This window comes from Squalius cephalus (assembly GCF_949319135.1).
Source record: "Squalius cephalus genome assembly, chromosome: 2".
Classification (NCBI taxonomy): Eukaryota; Metazoa; Chordata; class Actinopteri; order Cypriniformes; family Leuciscidae; genus Squalius; species Squalius cephalus.
The window spans coordinates 53,423,944-53,443,840 of NC_137123.1; the positions used below are offsets into that span (position 1 = coordinate 53,423,944).

The 19,897-nt window shown below is 34.8% G+C and overlaps 1 protein-coding gene across 1 annotated transcript; it reads right to left on the reverse strand.

Moving 5' to 3' along the window:
- Nucleotides 1–512: 512 nt before the first annotated feature.
- On the reverse strand, nt 513–18,348 carry stim2a (tromal interaction molecule 2a). Its single transcript, XM_079858414.1, has 12 exons — nt 17,601–18,348; nt 16,593–16,723; nt 14,981–15,095; nt 14,795–14,906; nt 13,500–13,615; nt 12,999–13,176; nt 11,277–11,454; nt 11,035–11,196; nt 10,744–10,844; nt 10,363–10,601; nt 4,684–4,867; nt 513–3,984 (listed from the first exon to the last, which is right to left on the reverse strand). Exons 1-12 carry the CDS (start codon nt 17,722–17,724, stop codon nt 2,631–2,633), a joined length of 2,994 nt encoding a protein of 997 aa, XP_079714540.1. The 5' UTR covers nt 17,725–18,348; the 3' UTR covers nt 513–2,630.
- Between the last annotated feature and the right edge of the window lie 1,549 nt (nt 18,349–19,897).

The following is a 19,897-nucleotide window of genomic DNA, read 5'->3' on the forward strand; positions in this document are numbered from 1 at the left end:
ATTAGTGCTATTTCAGAGAAGTAACCATTATAAAACTGATTGTTATTCCTTGTGAGGTGCAAATTGTTGTAATTTCCTTCTGACTTTAGAATGTAATGGTTACTTTACTGAAATGAGGCAGCCTTTATGCATATGCGACCGACAAACGCAACCTTCGATATGAGACGCGGCTTACGAGTTTAAATCACACTGAAGATCAATGTGACCTAGAGAACTAGATTAGTCAGAATCATCTGACCAATATATAAACAACAAACCATAGTTTGTTTTTGTATACATGACATTTAGGTAAAGGTTCATGGCACTGAAAAAACCTACTGAAATATGGTTTCATAACACTTAAAAAAAACCACAAAAAAACAATGCTACTTAAGTGGTTTCTCATTCAAAACAATACAGCAGTCATTAGACAACTAAGAAATGCATTTAAAATGTAGATGTAGTAGATGTTGTCAAAAATTTCACACCCAAATTAGACCATAATTAACATATTTGGAAACAAAAATAGGTCTTTGTGAATATCTTGTTTATTTTCTATTGTTTCGGATCTAATTGTTCAGTAATATTCATTGTCTAATCTATTCACATGCATTTGCTGTAATGAATCATGCAAATTTGGGCAAATCCAGACACCAATTTAGCTTCTGAAGCGTTTATTGTAGCAATCGGGTAATTTATGACTGTTTATAAATATCTGTACACTCCTGACTGCTGAAATGTACATTTCCAGCAAGGTTAAACATTTTGATTTACATTCATTTTAAATGTGGTTTATACTTTATATTTGCACAACAACATATAGAATGAAAAAGGACAGGATCCCACATATATTTGAAAGTCAAATCTATGAAAGCTTGGTTCCGCCACAGAATAAACATTTTAAAAGATAATTGCGACTTTTTATCTCACAATTGCGAGTTTAATTAGCAATTCTGAGAATTGTGAGAAAACTCGAAATTGCGTGTTATAAAGTCCGAATTGCGAGATATAAACTCAAAATTGTGAGAAATAGGCTAAACTCGCAATTCAGACTTTTTTTCTCGCAATTGCGACTTTATATCTCTCAATTCGGACTTTATAACTCGCAATTGCGACTTTATATCACGCAATTCTCACAATTATGCAAGATGTAAACTCAAAATTGTGAGGGAAAAAAAGGCAGAATTGTGATATGAAAAGTCGCAATTACCGTTTTTATTTTTTATTCTGTGGCGGAAACAAGCTTCCATTAAAATGAGACGAAACTTAAGAAAAATTTAAATACATAGATCATAAAATCTGTGTACGGCCAAGGTCAAAAGTGTCAGTAAATTCTGGAAAAGAACTGTCAGCGTTTGACAACAAATATAAATACAAATATCATCCTCCTTCAACAAAATGCAACTTTTTATCTTGAGTGATGAGAACTAGGAAAAATATTTTAAAATCGAATACAATTCTATTTGATACCTAACTCCAAATTAAGTTGGATTAAGTATGTCTGTATTAAATAGTTAAAGCTTCATTGGTATTAAATACAACACATTGGCACACACGTCAATTAATAATAGGCTCATCCTGTAGTAAATACAGTATATTAACCTTTAGTAATTACTTGGGTTTGTTTTGTCTTCTGTTGTCTACCTTAATTTTTTCCCTGAATTTCTGTGCAAACAAGTAAATCAAATAAATAAGAATTAAGTTAACCGTATTGCGAATGTCTTTTCAATGCTACAATGATCTGTCGATATGCAAAAGTCTCATCAGTTCATCAGAGCAAGAATTATGCACCTCCATGTCAATGCAAGTTATTTCAAATGATGAACACAACCGCATGAAGAAAGAAAGAAAGAATTAAAGCTGCAAGCAGCGATGAAAAGGGCCCTCGCACCCCTGCCACCGCCAACCGGCGTCTTTAGTAAAGGCCTTAAGATTACACTCACCAAATTTGAAGAGGATCAGATCAAAACTGTAGGAGGAGTTTGTTAAAGTACAACATCAGGAAATGGCAAAAACTGCCCAAAATCTGAGAGGAAGTTCAAAATAGCTGACTTCCTGTTGTGTTTAGGGCTATGCTCCAAGAGACTTTTTTGTAGGTATTGGGTCATTACATGTATGTACCAAATTTCATACCTGTAAGTGAAACCAGGAGCCGGGGCAAAATGTGGGGGCAATAATTTACCGAATTTGCCCCACCTAATTTTGAAAACCATATCACACATAAATTTTCACCACTTCTGAAGCGTGTGCAAAGTTTCATGAGTTTTCGAGCATGTTTAGGCCCTCTAAAAAGCGATTCACTTTGGAGAATAATAATAATAATAAACGGAGCAAAAACAATAGGGTCCTCTCACCATCGGTGCTCGGGCCCTAAAAATGTTCAATTATTATCTCATTCACACAGCTTCTGTAATATAGTATCACTGAATCCAAGCTGGAAAAGTGCAATTCTGCTCCTTTGTTTCACAAGATTGTATCCATTTAGCTGAGGGTCCATTAAAAATGCTAGGATTCAGTTTCATCCTGCATGCCAAATCTAAGAAAAATCCAAGGCCACTCCATTCAGCATGTTTAGCTTTGCTTATGTTATAGTCTCTAAGGCAGATTTAGAAGAACCTCGGGCCTTTTAAAAGTGTCTAAACTGTCGACATTTACGAGTCTTTATCTTTATCCTTTTTCTTCTTGAACAAATTCTTGAGCTTAGAAGACTTCTTGCCCTTGTCTTTACGCCCAGATTCCAAAGAAGACGAATTTGCCGATTGACCTTCATTTCCCAGAAGGCTTTGATAAGAGCTAGACATCGAAGTTGCGTGACTGAGATCGCAAGAACTAGCCTCGAGAGGATTTTCGTAGGACATTTCTAGAATGCCGTCGTACACTAGCGTGTTAAGCGAATCCGAGCCTGGTTTCCAGAGCATCAAGGAGCTCGCGGTGAGGTCAGGTGGACCAAACTGTCCTGGGTTTGTAACCACAAATTCCTCCTGTGATATCTTGCGCCTTGGAGACTCCACAGATAGACCCGCAGTCTCTCTCTGTATTTTACCAATGGGAGTTTCCACAGGGCCGTCTAACTTGCGCTGTATCCGTTGTGTATCCATCACAAACTCTTGCTCATCTCGAGAGAGTTTTTTTGAGGGAATTCCCATGCGGATATCCCTGTTCTCTTTAAAGGACCTGCTTCTCTCAAACTCTTCTCTTATCATGTTCCTTGAAGCAGTGTCCATGGCAATGTCTCTTATATGTAGTCTTTCGAAATCCGTGGTCACATCATATTCATCTTGCGGCATTATTCGTGAAAGGATGTCTTTGGATAAATCGGTTTTGCCAAACATCTTAGATTTTTTTGAGCTTTCCACTGAACTATCAAAAGTGGCATCAAAGGAATTTTCCCTAATTATTCTTCCTTGTTGGATGTTGGGTGGAAAGTCCAGGTTTTCTTTGTGTTTAATGGAAGTGTTGGTTAAGGCATCTGAATATCTAGTTCCACTTGTGGTATCTAAATCAAGCTCTGATTTTGGTATACCTCTAGAAATGCTGTCCATATGATCTTTTCTGTCTCTGAGTGATCGCTGTCTTTGACTGTCCATGCCGATCGCTGCTGGGGACATCTTTTCTGTAGAATAGTACCTCATTGTGGAATCTAAAGGCAGATCCCGGGGTAATTTCCTTGAATCAAAACCAGCTTCAGTTTCTCCTCTAGTCATTTGTCTAGGAGTGTCCATGGAGGCCTCTAATTCATCTATAGATGTCTTTCTTGACAGAGTATTGATGTCCAATTCCTCTCGCGATACTTTCCTTGAGGTGTTCACCATCAAAGACTCATCCATCTCGTCCTGTGAGAACTTGCGTGAGGGACTGTCCTCTTGTTCATCCAAAGAGATCTTTCGGGGCATTTTATCAGAGAAAATGTATTTTCTCCGAGAAGGGACATCAAGGCTGCTGTACATTCTGCTAATGGATGACCCCATTGGCTCTGTAGACTCTGAGGATGTTTCCATGGACTCCCTGTCAGAGAGAGGGACACTTAGCAAATGTCCTCCAAAAAAATATCTATTTTGTCATCATTTATAAAGTGACAGTAAATACTTTTAAATGCTTTTAAAAACTTCCTCATGAAATAAAGAATCCTGATTTTTTATTTTTTTTTTACACAGTTTCCACAAAAATATTAAGCAGCACAACTGTTGTCAACATTGTCCATAAGAAATGCTTCTTGAGCACCAAATCATCAAATTAAAATGATTTCTGATGGATCATGTGACACTGAAGACTGGAGTAATGCTGAATATTCAGCTTTGCCATCACAGGAATAAATGACATTTTATCAAAACTGTTATTTTAAATTGTAATAATATTTTTACAATATTACAGTTTACTGTATTTTATTCAAATGCAGCCTTGGTGAGAATAAGAGCCTTCTTTCAAAAACATAAAAAATCTTACAAACCCCAAACTTTTAAATACTAAATGATTTTTTAACATTGTATAAATTAACACGAATGCATTATGGTTAATTAACATTAAACTAGAGCAATAAACTCTTTAACATTTGTTTTGCATTGTTAGTTCACGATACCTTAATGCATTAGCTAATGTTAATGAATTGAAGCTTATTGCAATGTGTTACTAATATTTTTAAGTATCTTTGAGCTGCTTATATCTATACAATGCAAAACCAAAAGACAAAATGCCAGGCTGACATACTGTTTTACTAGTGTGGAGAATTTGATGTGCTCTTCTTCCTCATCTACATATCGGTGTAGTGGAGTTCGAATGGGAATCAGGAGGTCTGGGTCAGGTGATACGATGACCGGTGATGGCCCAATATGCCCAGATCGGCGAGAGCGAACCAGAGACCGTGGAGAACATTTCAGAGGTGAAACTGTGACTGAAAAGTATAACATGTGAATAATTAATGCCGGTTTAAAAAAAAATCGAACACTTACTGAAATTACTTAAATGTGTTTGTTTTTTCAATACCATGCATAAAATGTCCCTACTCCACATTTTGTTAATCAAGATAATCTTCATAAATTAACACAACTTTTATGAATTTTGAAGTCTATATACAATCAGCAGAAGTAAAAAGCTATAGTTAGGTTATAAACAAATGATATCACAGCCGCAAGACTTCAACATCACCACTACTAAGTTTATGACAACTCTTTTAATCTATTTAAAATCTACAAGTTGGAAAGTTTGAGTTAAAGTAGTTTGCAAGTATTAACACAATGAGACTATAAAAGTCGTTATTAGAATGTTATTTAAAGGTTACAATGTAATTAGTACAACATTCTCCTAACCTTATTTGTGCTCAAAACATTTATTTGTAATATTCTAAAAAGGTTCAAAAGTTTTCTTGTTGTTATTACAACAATGTCATTAAAAGGTTACAATATTGTCAGCACTATATTCTCCTAACCTTATATTTACTCAAAAAATATCATTCTCTGAGTCTGAACGTTTATTTGTAATATTCTAAAAACGTTCAAATGGCCAGTTTTCTTATCACTATTAGAACGTTATTTAAAGGTTACAATAATATTATTAAAAAATTCCTTCCTCACAAAATAATGTTCTTTAATGTTTATTTGTAACATTTTATAACATGAACAGAACTTTTGAAGCATAACAAACAAGAGTTAACATACAATTTCTGTCAGCTCAATTTTATCGGTAAATAAACTAAGGGGAATTAATACAATTGTACAGTTAATTAATAACACTTACATTTATGCATTAATCCAAAGCCAGTTACAATAGAGGTACAAAAGCAATTCGTCACAGCCAACAATATTCATAGTGTACAAATACAATGGCAGGTTTATTAGAAAGCTAGACTAGAAAAAAATCTAGACCAGAGGTGAAATGCAAAGAAAAATTCTGTGTGTGTGTACCTACTTAACTATATTTTGGGGACAAATTTGTACCCAGAAGTGACCAAAACCTGACAAAATCTCCAAAAACCACCCTTTAGGGACATCCTTATTTGTAAACCTTGTATCAAAATAAAGTAAGTAAAGGTTTTTTGCAGAAAGTTTTGTCTGATGGGTAGGTTAAGGTTTGGGGTCGGGTTAGGGTTAGTGTAAGAGGATTCAATATACAATTTGCACTGTATAACAGATAGCTAAGTAAACGTGTGTGTGTGTGTGTGTGTGTGTGTGTGTGTGTGTGTGTGATGTGGGATAGTTCACACAAACATTTAAATTCTATCATCATTTACTCATTCTCATGTCAATGCAAACTCAGAAGACTTTTGTCTCATCTTTTTTCATCTTTGAAACATAAATGAAAATATTTTTAATGAAATGAGAGATTTCTGTACCTCCATTGCCAGTCCAGGCCCATTCAAAAAATATGGTAAACAGAAACTCAATAGAAATGTGCCTGCATGATGAGCGAGAACCTATGAGATTTGCTCTGCCGTGTCAAGCAAGCGTGTTTCAGCTTCCGTTTACCATATTTGAAGCACTCTATGTGTGTGTGTCAATTACCTCTTCACAAGACTTGGATTAAACCACTTGATTCATTTTGGATACGTTTTACAGTGGCTTTATCACTCTTTTGAACCTAAAGATAAAATTGAATTAAGAAATGTACTGAAATTAACTTAATTTTTGTTTCGACATGAGGGTGAGTGATTTTTGAGTGAATTATCCCTTTTACTGCTTGTAAAAGAGATGTATCTTCAGTTGCTTCTTGAAGGATGTGATGGTCTCAAAAGATGTTGGCAGCTCATTCCACCAGAGAGGGGCAAAGAAGGTGAATGCTCCGCCTGTAAAGTTAAAAGACCAGTTCACTGTTATTATAAGATGAGCATGAGAGATTTTTAGTTTGGCTACTTCAGACAACTGGACTTGAATCATATAAGGCACAAGAACACAAGAAAATATCAGGCTCAATGGAGTAATCAAAGTTCTTATAAAGGCTTACACAGAATATTTACTGGTGATGGTGATGCATGAAAATGTTACACAGCAGACCATGTTGTATAAACTGTATCACTTTCCTCTCAGGTAAGGTTAATGTATTCAACCATGAAGGAAGCCATCTTCTCTAAGTTATTTGGATTAATTGAAACATTAATAAAATGTTCTAACAGAGCTACTAGTCATGGGCAGTTTTACATATTTTTTTAATTTCCTTTTGAAAAAAATAACACTGCAAGTTATCAATAATTCATCATCATCAATGTAATTATTTCAAATAGCCCCACTCATAGTAAATAATGTCTGGTGTTGCGTTTAAGCTGAAGCTAAAAAATAAACATTAAACCGAGGCAATGTACAGAATATCGAATGCACATAATAAACACACATGATGGACAAAGACAGATTACGCATAAACATAATTTAAATCATTAAAATATACATTAAGACAACAAAATACTAGGTATGCACGATATATCGGGCACCATATCGGTATCGGCCGATATATGTTCATTTTTAATGTTATTGTTATCGGCCCGATAAGAAAATTTGGCCGATATATTAAGGTAGATAAACAATGGATTATTTCCTTCAGTTGATACACTTCAGATTCACCATGATGGTTTTAAATTGCTTGAAATATGACTGAAATCACTATACGGTTAAGTGCAACATGTAAATGCAGAGCAAATCTGTCATATAGGCTCCATAAAATTATAATGAGAACAGAACTTTATAATTGAGTGCTTGGGACATGGCTTTTAATGGTCATGTTCTTGTAATCAGGCTCTCAAAAAAAATATAATTTTTTTATCAGCCAATATAACGGTTATCGGCCTTCAAATATAAAGAATTATCGGTATCGGCCAAAATTTTCACATCGGTGCATCCCTACAAAACACATAAACCTAATTTGATAATAATCCAGAAAATAGTTAACTAAATAAATAATTTACTAAATAAAAATTTAACCAATTAATTTACACACTTACCTCAAGTGATTTCTGAGGCGAGGTTCAACCGTTCTTCCCGACTGATCTTCACACGCATGCGCGCAAAAGTGGCTTGGCTTTTAAAGGGGTAGTTCTGAATAAACCACATTTGAAATACTCCATACTCATATTCCATCATGAGTGAATACGCCCCTTACGGCTGATTGGCTACAAGTGTTTTTTGGTGCTCGGTCCGATCTACTATCAACAGTGTTTACTGTTTACTGCACCTTTAAGAAACCCAACCCTATGCCCTTTAATATATTAGTTATCTTTCTAATGTATTTTGAGAATGATTTACATCATTCATACATTAACACAAATTACATTATGTATGCAAGTTATTATGGGAGTGTATTATGGGAGCGCACAGAACCTTAGTGATTTCATCATCATTCTAATGGGTAAAGGATGCTCCAAGAATGTTTGTTGTTCTAAGAACATTTTCTCTTAATGTTACAAGAACATTCATCAAGTTCAAATAAAATCATAAAGAAGTTCCATGAACTTTATTCTAACAATGTTTTATGTTAACATTCTGAAAACATCCAGCAAATATTAATAACATCATAGAGATGTTCCAAGAACGTTTTCTATAAAGATTATGAGAACGTTCATCAAGTACAAATAAAATTGTTAGGATGTTTTAAGAACTTTGTTCTTTTTATGCTAACATTCTGAAAACATTGAGCAAAAAGACGTTCCGAGAATGCTTTCTCAACATTATGAGAACGTTCATCAAATAACATTGAAAGGACATTGCATGAACTTTGTAATAAAAACGTTTTATGATAACATTATGAAAACATTCAGCAAATATGAATAACATTACAATTTTGTTCCAAAAATTTTGTTATTCTCTCAATATTATATGAACGTTCATCAAGTACAAATATTGTAAGGATGTTCCATAAACTATGTTCTCACAATGTTTTAATATAACATTATGAAAACATTCATCAAGTAAAAATAACATCATTAGGACGTTCCATGAACGTTGTTCTAGTAACGTTTTCTCTCAGCATTACAAAAATGTATATAATGTTATAAAAATATTGTTAAAGAACTTTTGTTCTAACATTAACACAACCTTAACAAAACGTTAAGGGAACGTGTGGGAATGTTCCCTGTTACTGATGTATTTTATGTTGTAGAATAAAATGTGAAAATATCTAGCTTATGGTACCCACAGACATTCAACCAAAATCTCATTTGATGACGGGACGATGGAACAGTGTGCCTTTTTTACCCAGTCAGAAAAGTCAATACTTTTTATTAGTGCTGCAAATCGCTAAAATTCACATTTAAAATTCAGAAATACACATTTTTCTGTAATTAACTGCGATTAATCGCACCTAACTTTAACGGTTTTTTTATATATTTTTATACTGTAATAATTTCACATTTAATCTCCAAATTAAAGGTATAGCGGAGGATTTTTTACTTCCGGGTGGATCACCTATACTATTGGTCCTCCTAATTGTCAATCATTCTGGTGAATCAATCAAACTTTTCAAAAAGTGGAGAGGGCAGGTCTTATCTAAAATTCGGAAAGATCCTCCACTATACCTTTAATGTAGAAACAACAAAGACAGTAGCCTATATTTTAAATATTTGTTTAATGGCATCTTTATGAAAGAAGGCCAGTATCAACAATACCAATACAGCTACTGATGTCTCTATGAAATCGATTGTTTTTTTTTCTCTCAATTTTAGCCATTAATTATAAAAAATATAACAACTTTTAATTTGTGAGCTTAAAACAATCTTTACATAAACCCATTACAATAAATGTCACTTTTACCTGTGCCCTTCAATATACAGCATCAGGGCTCAATTATTTCCATTGGCCAAGTCAAACCAGTTCAGATTTTACTTGCCCTGTCAAAATCCTTGTTAAAGCTACAAAAGATATTCAGTCAAGAGCAGTGAGTGCTTTTCTCTGTTTCTTTTTTTCTTTGATATCCTTAATGACAAACAGCGGCAGGTTTATTAGGCTGGTGTCACTTTAAGATCTGGCACACATGACGTAGATCTGACATGCATCCCAACTCTTAACATTCATTTAAGACTACATTTAACTTATTTAAGACTGTGCTTGCGAGGATACTTGACAAAACTTTCATTTTGCCATAATTTTTTGTGTTTCTGTCCGTTCAAGCACTGTCTGTGCTCATGAGTCGTGTGTGTGTCACAGACAGGAGATTACTGGAGCCAGTACTGCACTGTACTGCGTTCTCTTTTGTGTATTATTGCGTTTGAATGGATTAAAAGAATTTACGTGAATAAGAGGATGATCATATAATGTAACGCTAACCAAATGATAAAGGAAAAAACGTGCATTAACGAGTTAATTTTGACAGCCCTACTTTTTATATGTTTGATTGGCTCTGCTTAATGGATAAAAAAACAGAAGAACGAAAACACATTTAACTAAGAAAGAAGAACAGAAAAGTACCAACCAGGAATCTGTGGTATAATCTGTGGCATTTCTTCCTCCATGTCCTCCACTGAAACAGGCACTTGATAGGACTGTATTGCAGCCCGGGGCATTAGCATCCAGTTGGGGTCTGGGTAGAGTGTAGCGGTGAGATTGGATAGGCCCGGATTTTTCATCAAAGGAAAACCACACAAGCTCTCAATCTGCTGCCACCGGTGCAGACGCTCCCGAAGACAAGCGGTGACGTCTGCTAGTGCGTTCCTTTAACAAAATACAAATGCAGGTCAATGTAAGTACTCATGATTTAAACATTAGCCCCAAAACTGTTTGGATCCACATTGAAAACAGTATGAATTTCATTGTATTATTTATTCAGTTTTACAACTGAGAATAAACAAATTACTTGGCCTCAAGAATTCTCTGATCCACTTGATCCAGAGAGGAGCTGTGTGCAACATGTAGTGTACCCAACAACGAACTCCTTTTTTTCTTGATCTTCTCAGCCTGTGCCAAAATACAGAGTGATTAAATAAGTTCATGCAAGACACTCCACAGCCCTCTCATTAGTTATACAGATTCTATACATTAACTCAAAAGGCAAAACAATTGAAACCTGAAAACATGATTCACACTGTATTTGATTCCAAGCATGGGAATGGGTTTGAAACGGGTGACTCATTCATCTCTAAAATACCTCATCTTTAGCCGTGACTAGTTGTTGTTCTGCACTTTGCTTCTTGATGTTGTAGTACTGGACCTCCACCTCATAGGTGAGCTGAAGCCACAGCTGCAAATTTTCAGGAACTGCCCAGAGGGACTGCATGTCTTTCTCTGCCCTCTTCAATGCATCACGTACCTGTACCAAGAGCACAGAGAACCATGGTGTAGTGGAGTCTTGTTGGGAGATGTTTTACAGGGAGAACCGCAGATGTTTACCTGTTCAAGCTCTTCCTCTGCATACCGAAGACGGCTGAGTTCACTCACTGCTCCATCTCGGAGTCTGTGCAGGCGGTTGGCCTCATCCTGAGCACCTTGAATCTCGTCCCTCATCTTTTCTTCTAAATTCTTTTTCTCCACCGCCACAGTGCGCTTCTCTTCCTGGGCCTTTTCCAACCTTTCAAAAACATTAAAAAAAAGCAGTTTTTGTTCTATAAGATGCTGAAAAAAATGCTCTCCAATGTCTCTCCCCTCTTGTATGTTTTGATGGGAAGTCTAATTTTAGTGACTTGGTTACTTCTGATGTAAATAGCCTGGTTTAAAAAGTAATTATATAAAAATTAATGATTATATTTTTATTTAGGATATTTATGTATATGTTAAAGTTTAATGAGGTCATACAATTGAGACCCTCATTGGTTTAGTGCCACTTAAGTTTTACTATTCCTATAATGTTGTCAAATCGATTAAAAAAATTTAACAAATCAATCACACATTTTTCTGTAATTAATTGCGACTAATCGCACCTAACTTTAAAGTTTTTTATATATTTTTATACTGTAATAATTTCACATTTAATCTCCAAATTTATGTAGAAACAACATAAAGACAGTAGCCTATATTTTAAATATTTGTTTAGTGGCATCTTTTTATGAAAGAAGGCCAACATCACCGATACCAATTGATTTTTTTTCTTCTCAATTTTAGCCATTAATTATAAAAAATATAACAACTTTTAATCTGTGAACTTAAAACAATCTTTACATAAACCCATTACAATAAATGGGTTTTATTGTCCAATCATTGTCACCTCTTGTATGTTTTGATGGGAAGTCTAATTTTAGTGACTTGGTTACTTCTGATGTAAATAGCCTGGTTTAAAAAGTAATTATATAAAAACTAATGATTTTATTATTATTTAGGATATTTATGTATATGTTAAAGCTTAATGAGGTCACACAATTGAGACCCTCATTGTTTTAGTGCCAGTTAAGTTTTACTATTCCTATAATGTTGTCAGCTGTCTAAAGTTTGTTGATCACATATACATTCATTTTTATGCCTTGCAAACTTTTGGCTTGTTGTGATGTATTGAACATTGTTGTTGCAAATTTTGCTGATTTAAATATTGTGAAAATGTTATATTTAAATTAATTATTTTTAGGTAATTATTAATATATAATTGTATTTATAGCTTATCATTATTATTATTTTTTTAGAACACAATGTTTATTGAACAGTATAAATATATTTCCGACATTTAAATTGATAGTTCACTCAAAAATGAAGATTCTGTCATCATTTACTCACCCTCAAGTTGTTACAAACCTGTATGAATTTATTTCTTCTGCTGAACATAAAAGAAGATATTTTGAAGAATATGGGTAACAAAACAGTTGATGGACCCCAATGACTTCAATAGTATTTTTTTTCTATACAATGGAAGTCAATAGGGCCCATCAACTACTTGGTTACCAATATTCTTCAAAATATGTTCTTTTGTGTTCAGCAGAAGACAGAAATTCATACAGGTTTGTAACATCTTGAGGGTGAGTAAATTATGACAGACTTTTCATTTTTGGGTGAACTATCCCTTTAAATATTGCTTATATTATATAGATTGTTGGATCAGATGCGAATCAAACAAGTTAATTTATTTTGGTGAATAAACCTGATTGAAATTGATGTTGAATATGGAGGTTGTGAAGGTGGTGTACTCACTGCCCCTGTAAGTCTCTGAGGCTTTGCTCAGCTCTCTGCAAGCTATCCAGGTCCTTCATCATCTTTGAAATATGAACCTTAGATATCTTATTCTGTACTCGTGCAAACCAGCATCCACCAATCCCCATCACTATTGACACTATCAGAAGCAGGTCTTTCAACCAGTTGTGTGGAGGTCCTGGAGCAAATGTACACAGGGATATTAGTCAGAGCACCAATGAAACATTATGTGACGTGACATCTGAGTGTTTATTTTGCATGCAGACTTGATATCTGCTGAATATATTTTATAGTGTGAGAGAGTAATTTGTTGTGTTCTTAACAGGCGTGCATGGATATTTGATTTCGCATTAGAATTCATTATAGTTATTTAATGATCTTATTTGCAATTAAATCACTGCCACTTGACTGCAACTGTTTCGTACAATAGCTTAAGTTTTTCAGAGACTGAAAGTTTGATACAAAAATCATTACATTAATATATATGAAGTGTATACATACGTGTAGGTGGGCCAAACAGCACTACATCCAGGGCTTTGAGCTTGAGTTTTTGTTTGTGTTGCTGGTCCTGGATCTTCAGAAAAACGCTCATAAAGGATGGCTCATTGGAAGCAATCCTGTTAATCAATAAGATTAACTAAATACACAACCGGTCAAAAGTCTGGGGTCAGTAAGATTTTTAGAAATAAATGAATACTTTAATTCAGCAAGGATGCAACACTAGTGACAGTAAAGACATCTATAATGTTACAAAAGGTTTTTATTTCAAATAAATGAGAAGGTTCTTTTGAATTTTATAATCTTGGGGAAATATGAAGCAGCACAAATGTTTTCAGCATCGATAATAATATGAAATGCTTCTTGAGCACCAGATCAGCATATTAGAATGATTTCTGAAGGATCATGTGATTTTTGATCAAATAATTGCAGCCTAAGGAGCATAAGAGACTTCTTTCAAAAGCATTAACAAATATTACCAGCCCAAACTTTTGAACGATAGTGTATTTTCAATGCAATCACATTTATTTAACACATTTACAAAATTTTACTTTACAAGTTTCATTCTGTCCTGTGTGACTTTTGGTGCTGTTAAAAATATCTATATTTTAGTTTTTTGTAACTAAAATCATCATCACTGTCAATTTATAATGCCTTTTACGTTTTTAATGTTGAGTGCTTTGGTTTAGGGTAAAGGTGGGATTAGAGCCTCTAAATGATCTATATATGTAATTTATTTGTATTCTATTGATAATATAAATAGAATAAAAAAGGATTAGTAAAGATTTTTACATTTCTAAAGCTGTGCATTTACATTTTAGATGCAATCAGAACATCATCAGTCATATAGTTTCAATATATATCCAAACTTTTTTTTGAAAACATTACAGGTGAAACTCGAAAAATTAGAATATCGTACAAAAGTTTGTGTATTTCAGTAACTCCAATTAAAAGGTGAAACTAATATATTTAGTATATATAACTATAAACATATGCATGATAATACTTTTCAGAGGGCCGACATTTCTGTATTTAAAATCCTTTTTTTTTTTATTGATTTCATGTAATATTCTAATTTTCTGAGATTTTGAATTTGGGTTTTTCATAAGCTGTAAGCTATAATCATCAAAATTATAACTTTTGCATGATATTCTAATTTGTCGAGTTTCACCTGTATGTCCAAATACCTATGATAACTTCTGAAATCAGGCTGATATGAGAGGGCACTTGCCAAAATAGACGAACAAATAGACGAAATTATTCTAAAGTGTTTTTTTTTTTTTTTTTTTTTGTCTCACCTGGGCAAGGTGTTTCCACTGACACGCAGCTCTCTGAAACCCTTTTCATACTGAGGCAACTCAACAAACTCTCTTAGCCACCTCAAGACATCCTCCTGAGTCCAGTTATGAACTGATAGAAAGAAAGAAAGCAGTAAAAAAAGAGCCAAAAGAGGAACACACAATCATGGATGGAGACCATCTTACCCTCAGAAGATTTCCAGCCCTTCCAAAGCTCCTCCAACGTTATATGCTGGTCCTCTTGATGGAGTTTACTGTGCTTGTTTGCCTGTTGTTGCTGCTGCATATCTTCTATGATAAACTACAATAAGAAGAGATGCAGATGCAAAAGAGTAGCCGATTTAAACACCAGAAAACCACTCTACACAAATACTACAAATGCAGTCTCACCACACATAAAACAACAGCTGAGTAAACATTCAAGATCAAAAGAGCTCAAGTGTCTGTGAATGTGTCTTGGAATCTGTCTCAGATGCACCACGTGATCCCAGGCTTCTTCGCTGCTTCGATCCACCTAAACCTTTTCTATAGCAACAAGGAAAAGAAACCCAATGCCAGAGACATGGACACACTTCAGGACATTACTTAGTAACTCATCCTCCTCTGCTATGTTCTCCCAATGCCAAGCCTGAACAGTTTGTCTTAGGTGTTGGATGGAAACATGTGTTTCTAAATTGACCAACAGGCTTGGGGGAGGAACTCAAGGCCGGGTGCTTTGGAATAACACTCTAGCACTTACGCAAACATCACACAAACATACCAAAATTTAAAGCTGATCTTGTTAGTCTGAGTGTGAGTTTAGAATGTTCACATCCTCAGACTTGACAACTACTACATTTGCGCCACTCGACCATCTGTTCGAATGAGCAGCAAAACATTTGATGAAAGAGAAAAAAAATTAAGTGCTCAGTTGTGGAATATCTAAAATATATATTTAAGGGAAATTTTAAAAGTGTGGCTTCGACAAGGGCTGCATGATTTGGGGAAAAAATTTAATCGCGATTTTGCTGATAAAAATTGAGATTATGACGGAAAAAAATTACAGGTTTTGCTGTGCTTGTTTGTAAGGCTGATCAAAACTTTTGATTATTAAATCAAATATTTTATTATTTTATCATTAAATATATATAAATTCCTAAATTAAAGCAAAATAAGAAACAGTACTCTTGCAATATTTCACTGTAAAATAAAAAAATTGAGTAGTTAAGAAACATAATGTGATAATTATGATAATTTTATTTTGTATAACACACTCTAAAAATGCTGGGTTGTTTCAACCCATGTTTATGTCAAATATGGACAAACCCAATCATTGAGTTTAAAAAATTAATAAAAAACAATGTAAACCAACGGTTGGTTTTGTTCATATGTGACCCAAACACGGGTTGAAACAACCCAGAATTCTTTAGAGTGCACCTGTAAAATTAAAATACTAATGTTCATGACTGTCTTAGTTTTTCAAATCACACTTCAATTAAACATGCAGCAGATATATTTATTTAATTTAGTAGCTCATTTGATAAACGCACTAAACCATATTGTGATTTCAGTTTTATTTCAATTTAATCTTGTTTAAAGGCTTGAAAAAGTCTTGGAACTTCTATAGATTTTTACAATTATTTTAAATTCTTCTTATGATCGGCTATAGAACATTTCATCTGCTAGAAACTGCTCTTTCGTTATCCACTTGACTGCAAATTTCAGGGAAATTGATTGGCCAGAAGTTGTGGAAACCCTGCAGGATTTACATTAGGGTGTGAGGAAACTTGTGATTGTGACATCTGTGACTGTTGATTACCTCGACGCTCTCCTCCACCTCAATGCCTCCATCCTGATCGTCATCCATCTCTCTGTGGATGTGTTGAAGAGCCTCCAGACTGAAGCGGTCAGCCTCCGTCACACATGGAGGGCTCACTTGCAGACATGGATCTGTGGTCAAAGGAGGACAGAGGAGTTAAGCAATCCAATAAACACTTGCAATGTCAACATGTTATTAAGAGGCATCATTATCTTTTCCCACAGGAAAGAAACATCAACAATGACAACAACATCTCTTTCATATCTCTGTTGTTTCCCCAAAACAGTAATGAGATTAAACAGAGAGCAAATTTTTTAGAAATCTTTACCATGTCCCAAATGGGTTCAAATTTGCCAAATCAGATTTCAGTATGACTTCTGTCAACAACGTCTTCCATTACAAAATTATCTGACCACACCTTAATTTTTTAGTTCAATACTTTGACTGTGTAAATTGTCTAATGTGCCCTATCCCCCTATGAATTAAGAATACTCAAATGATTGTCATTATGGTAACATTTGAAAAAACAAAAACATTTTTTTTTTTTACCATAGCAATAATACCAAGTGAAGCATCATAAAATAGTTACATTATTTAATGTTAATATTCTATTACTCAGTGAAATCTCCCAAAAGAGACTTAGAACATAAAGGCCCGGTTTCACAGACAGGGCTTAGATTAAACCAGGATTAGGCATTTTTAGTAGCTTTCATATACATGCCCTAGAAAAAAAACATTACTGGTGTGCATCTTGAGACAAAACTATGGCACTGGCATATTTTAAGATATGTCAGTGCAAGTAGCTTTCATTTAAAACAGGTCAAACATGCATTTTAGTCTAAGACTAGCTTAAGCCTTGTCTGTGAAACCAGATATGCGATTATTTTGTATACCTGAACTTTTGATATTATTTCTGCTGTAAATAATCACATAATGCAGGGAGCATTCTGAGGCTTAGCAAAAAATGAACTTTATGAATATTAACATCATCTGGTCGTGCACACGTGCCTGTTGAGGTCACAGTTGTGTCCCTGTACAGTCCAGTGTGCTGCTGCTGCTGCTCATCGCTGGAACAGACGCAGATGATCAGCCCGCGCAGCACGAGCAGGACGGTGAGGCAGAACTTCTGCATCGCAGGCTTCAAGTGCCACTTACTGTCTGTGATTTAAAAAACACATGTGCGTCCAAATGTAACGTTACGTGATAGTGATGCTATAAACAGCTCCAGCTCCAGCTCCAAGAGAAGGTATCGTCCGCCGGTTAGAAAAGCGACAGTGCGGGCATTCAAAAAATAAAAAAAAATAACCACACACAAAAAAACGAAAAACTGTTCGAAATGTTTGTTTACAACTCCAAAGAATAAGTCACAACGTTTAAAAAGGTAGATACATCCCAACATCTGTTTTTGCCAATGGCGTTTTGTTGTTACATTCCAAAGAAATGGCGGAACAAAGTAAACAGATTAATATAGCATGCCTTTGAAAAACGGATTCTAAAGAAAGAACGTTCCACTTTTAAAATACGGCGTTGGAATGAAAATACGGTGACCAAGAATAGAAGTCCTTCTGAAAGTCAGGTTCCTGAATATGAATAAAGTTCCGAAAGTACTTGTCTATGGAAACGTTTGGAGATAATGCGTGTCCATAAAAGTGTTCCAGTTACTAAATGTCACAAACTTTGTAAGCTCGTATTTAGCATGCGTCTGCTCTTCCAAAGCCAAACGCGAATTTACTGATCCTTAAACGGCGTCTGACTCATGAATATTAATTAGATTGCGTGGCGCGTGCCAAGTAAACTGGTTTGCTGAGGTAGACGTTGACTTGGAATATGAATATGAATTGGTTTACGTAACCGGGCGCTCCAAGAACATTACCAAGAAACTTGAGCATTACTCTAACTATTGGTGTTATTCTATAACTATAACTATTGTGATGTTAACTGAAACTGAATGTTCAAATAAAGCATAAAAAGAAAGAAACTTGTGCATTAACATTAAATAAAAATGAAATTCACAACAACAAAAAATGTGCTTGAATACACTGAACATATAATGGACCGTGTAATTTGTGAATAATTTCATAATAAATCATTTGTTGGAATTAAAATAAAAAAGACGTTGTGACTACTTTGCTATATTTAATTGTAATTTATATACCATTTATTTATTTATGGTCCAATGTTGTTTTGGACCCTACTGACTCCCATTTGAATTAACAAAAACAGATGAAATATTTCAACTTTTTGACCAATTAACCATCTCTTTAAAGAAATCACTTGGAAAAAAATGTCATTACTGCAATAGCAACTCTACACCCAACTCTAGAATTATGAAATTACAGTTAGACAATATTAACCAATCTTTATTAATAACCACTCATCAAGAGCATTACATTTTGAGGGATTGAATAAAACAAACCCTACACATTTACTCTCTCATATAGGTCCAGTACACACTTAATATTGGTCTCTGAATTAAAATTAGAGCCCTATCAGATGGTTGAAGACTCATACACTCAGAAACAGCAACAGAGAGAAAGCTTCAGGTTACATCTCAACAACCCCATATGGTCTAAAAATAAAACTGGGGCATGAGCGGGTGGATGCCAAGCAGTGGGGGAAACATTTGGCACTTAAAGCATGCACAAGTGACAGGTGTCTCTCATTGTAATTCAGTGCAAACTCACTTCAAAGTGAATGAGAGAGACATCATCTCATTTCTGCCCCTGGTGGCCAGCATAGATGTCATCAATCTATTATGTAAAGAAAAAAAAACATATTGTAGGCTCTGATTCTCATATGCTGTACCATTTGGCACACAATTGTCCTGTTACTTTTAAAATATGGGTTTGATTGTATGCGTGTAATAAGCTAACAATTTTTGTTGAGGAGAACAGTTTGAGTAGCGTCCAGTTTCTTGAAACCTCTGAGCTGCTGTGCGTCCTTTATGGTGCTGATGTTTCTGTCCCAACGGTTAGTGTCTGGAGATGAATAAATGGGATTGAGATTCCATTACTGCAGAATCCCTGATAACCAGTTAAGAGAGTTCAGAGGTACTTTAATTATCATTTTAAGAGTCTTAGCAGTAATGAGGGCCAATTTGTTGTTGGCACACCACAATGAAAGTCAATCCACTTCCCTACTGTAAAGACTTGCATCTCAATTTATATTGCGACCAATGAGAATGGTAAACAGTGGGTATGTTCGGAATGGTATACCACCATACTACTATTACAGTGTTTCCAGCGCTGCTGCTAAGCAGCACTGCATGACTAAACCAAGGTTTCTCCCCACAGCAAAAAGCAATT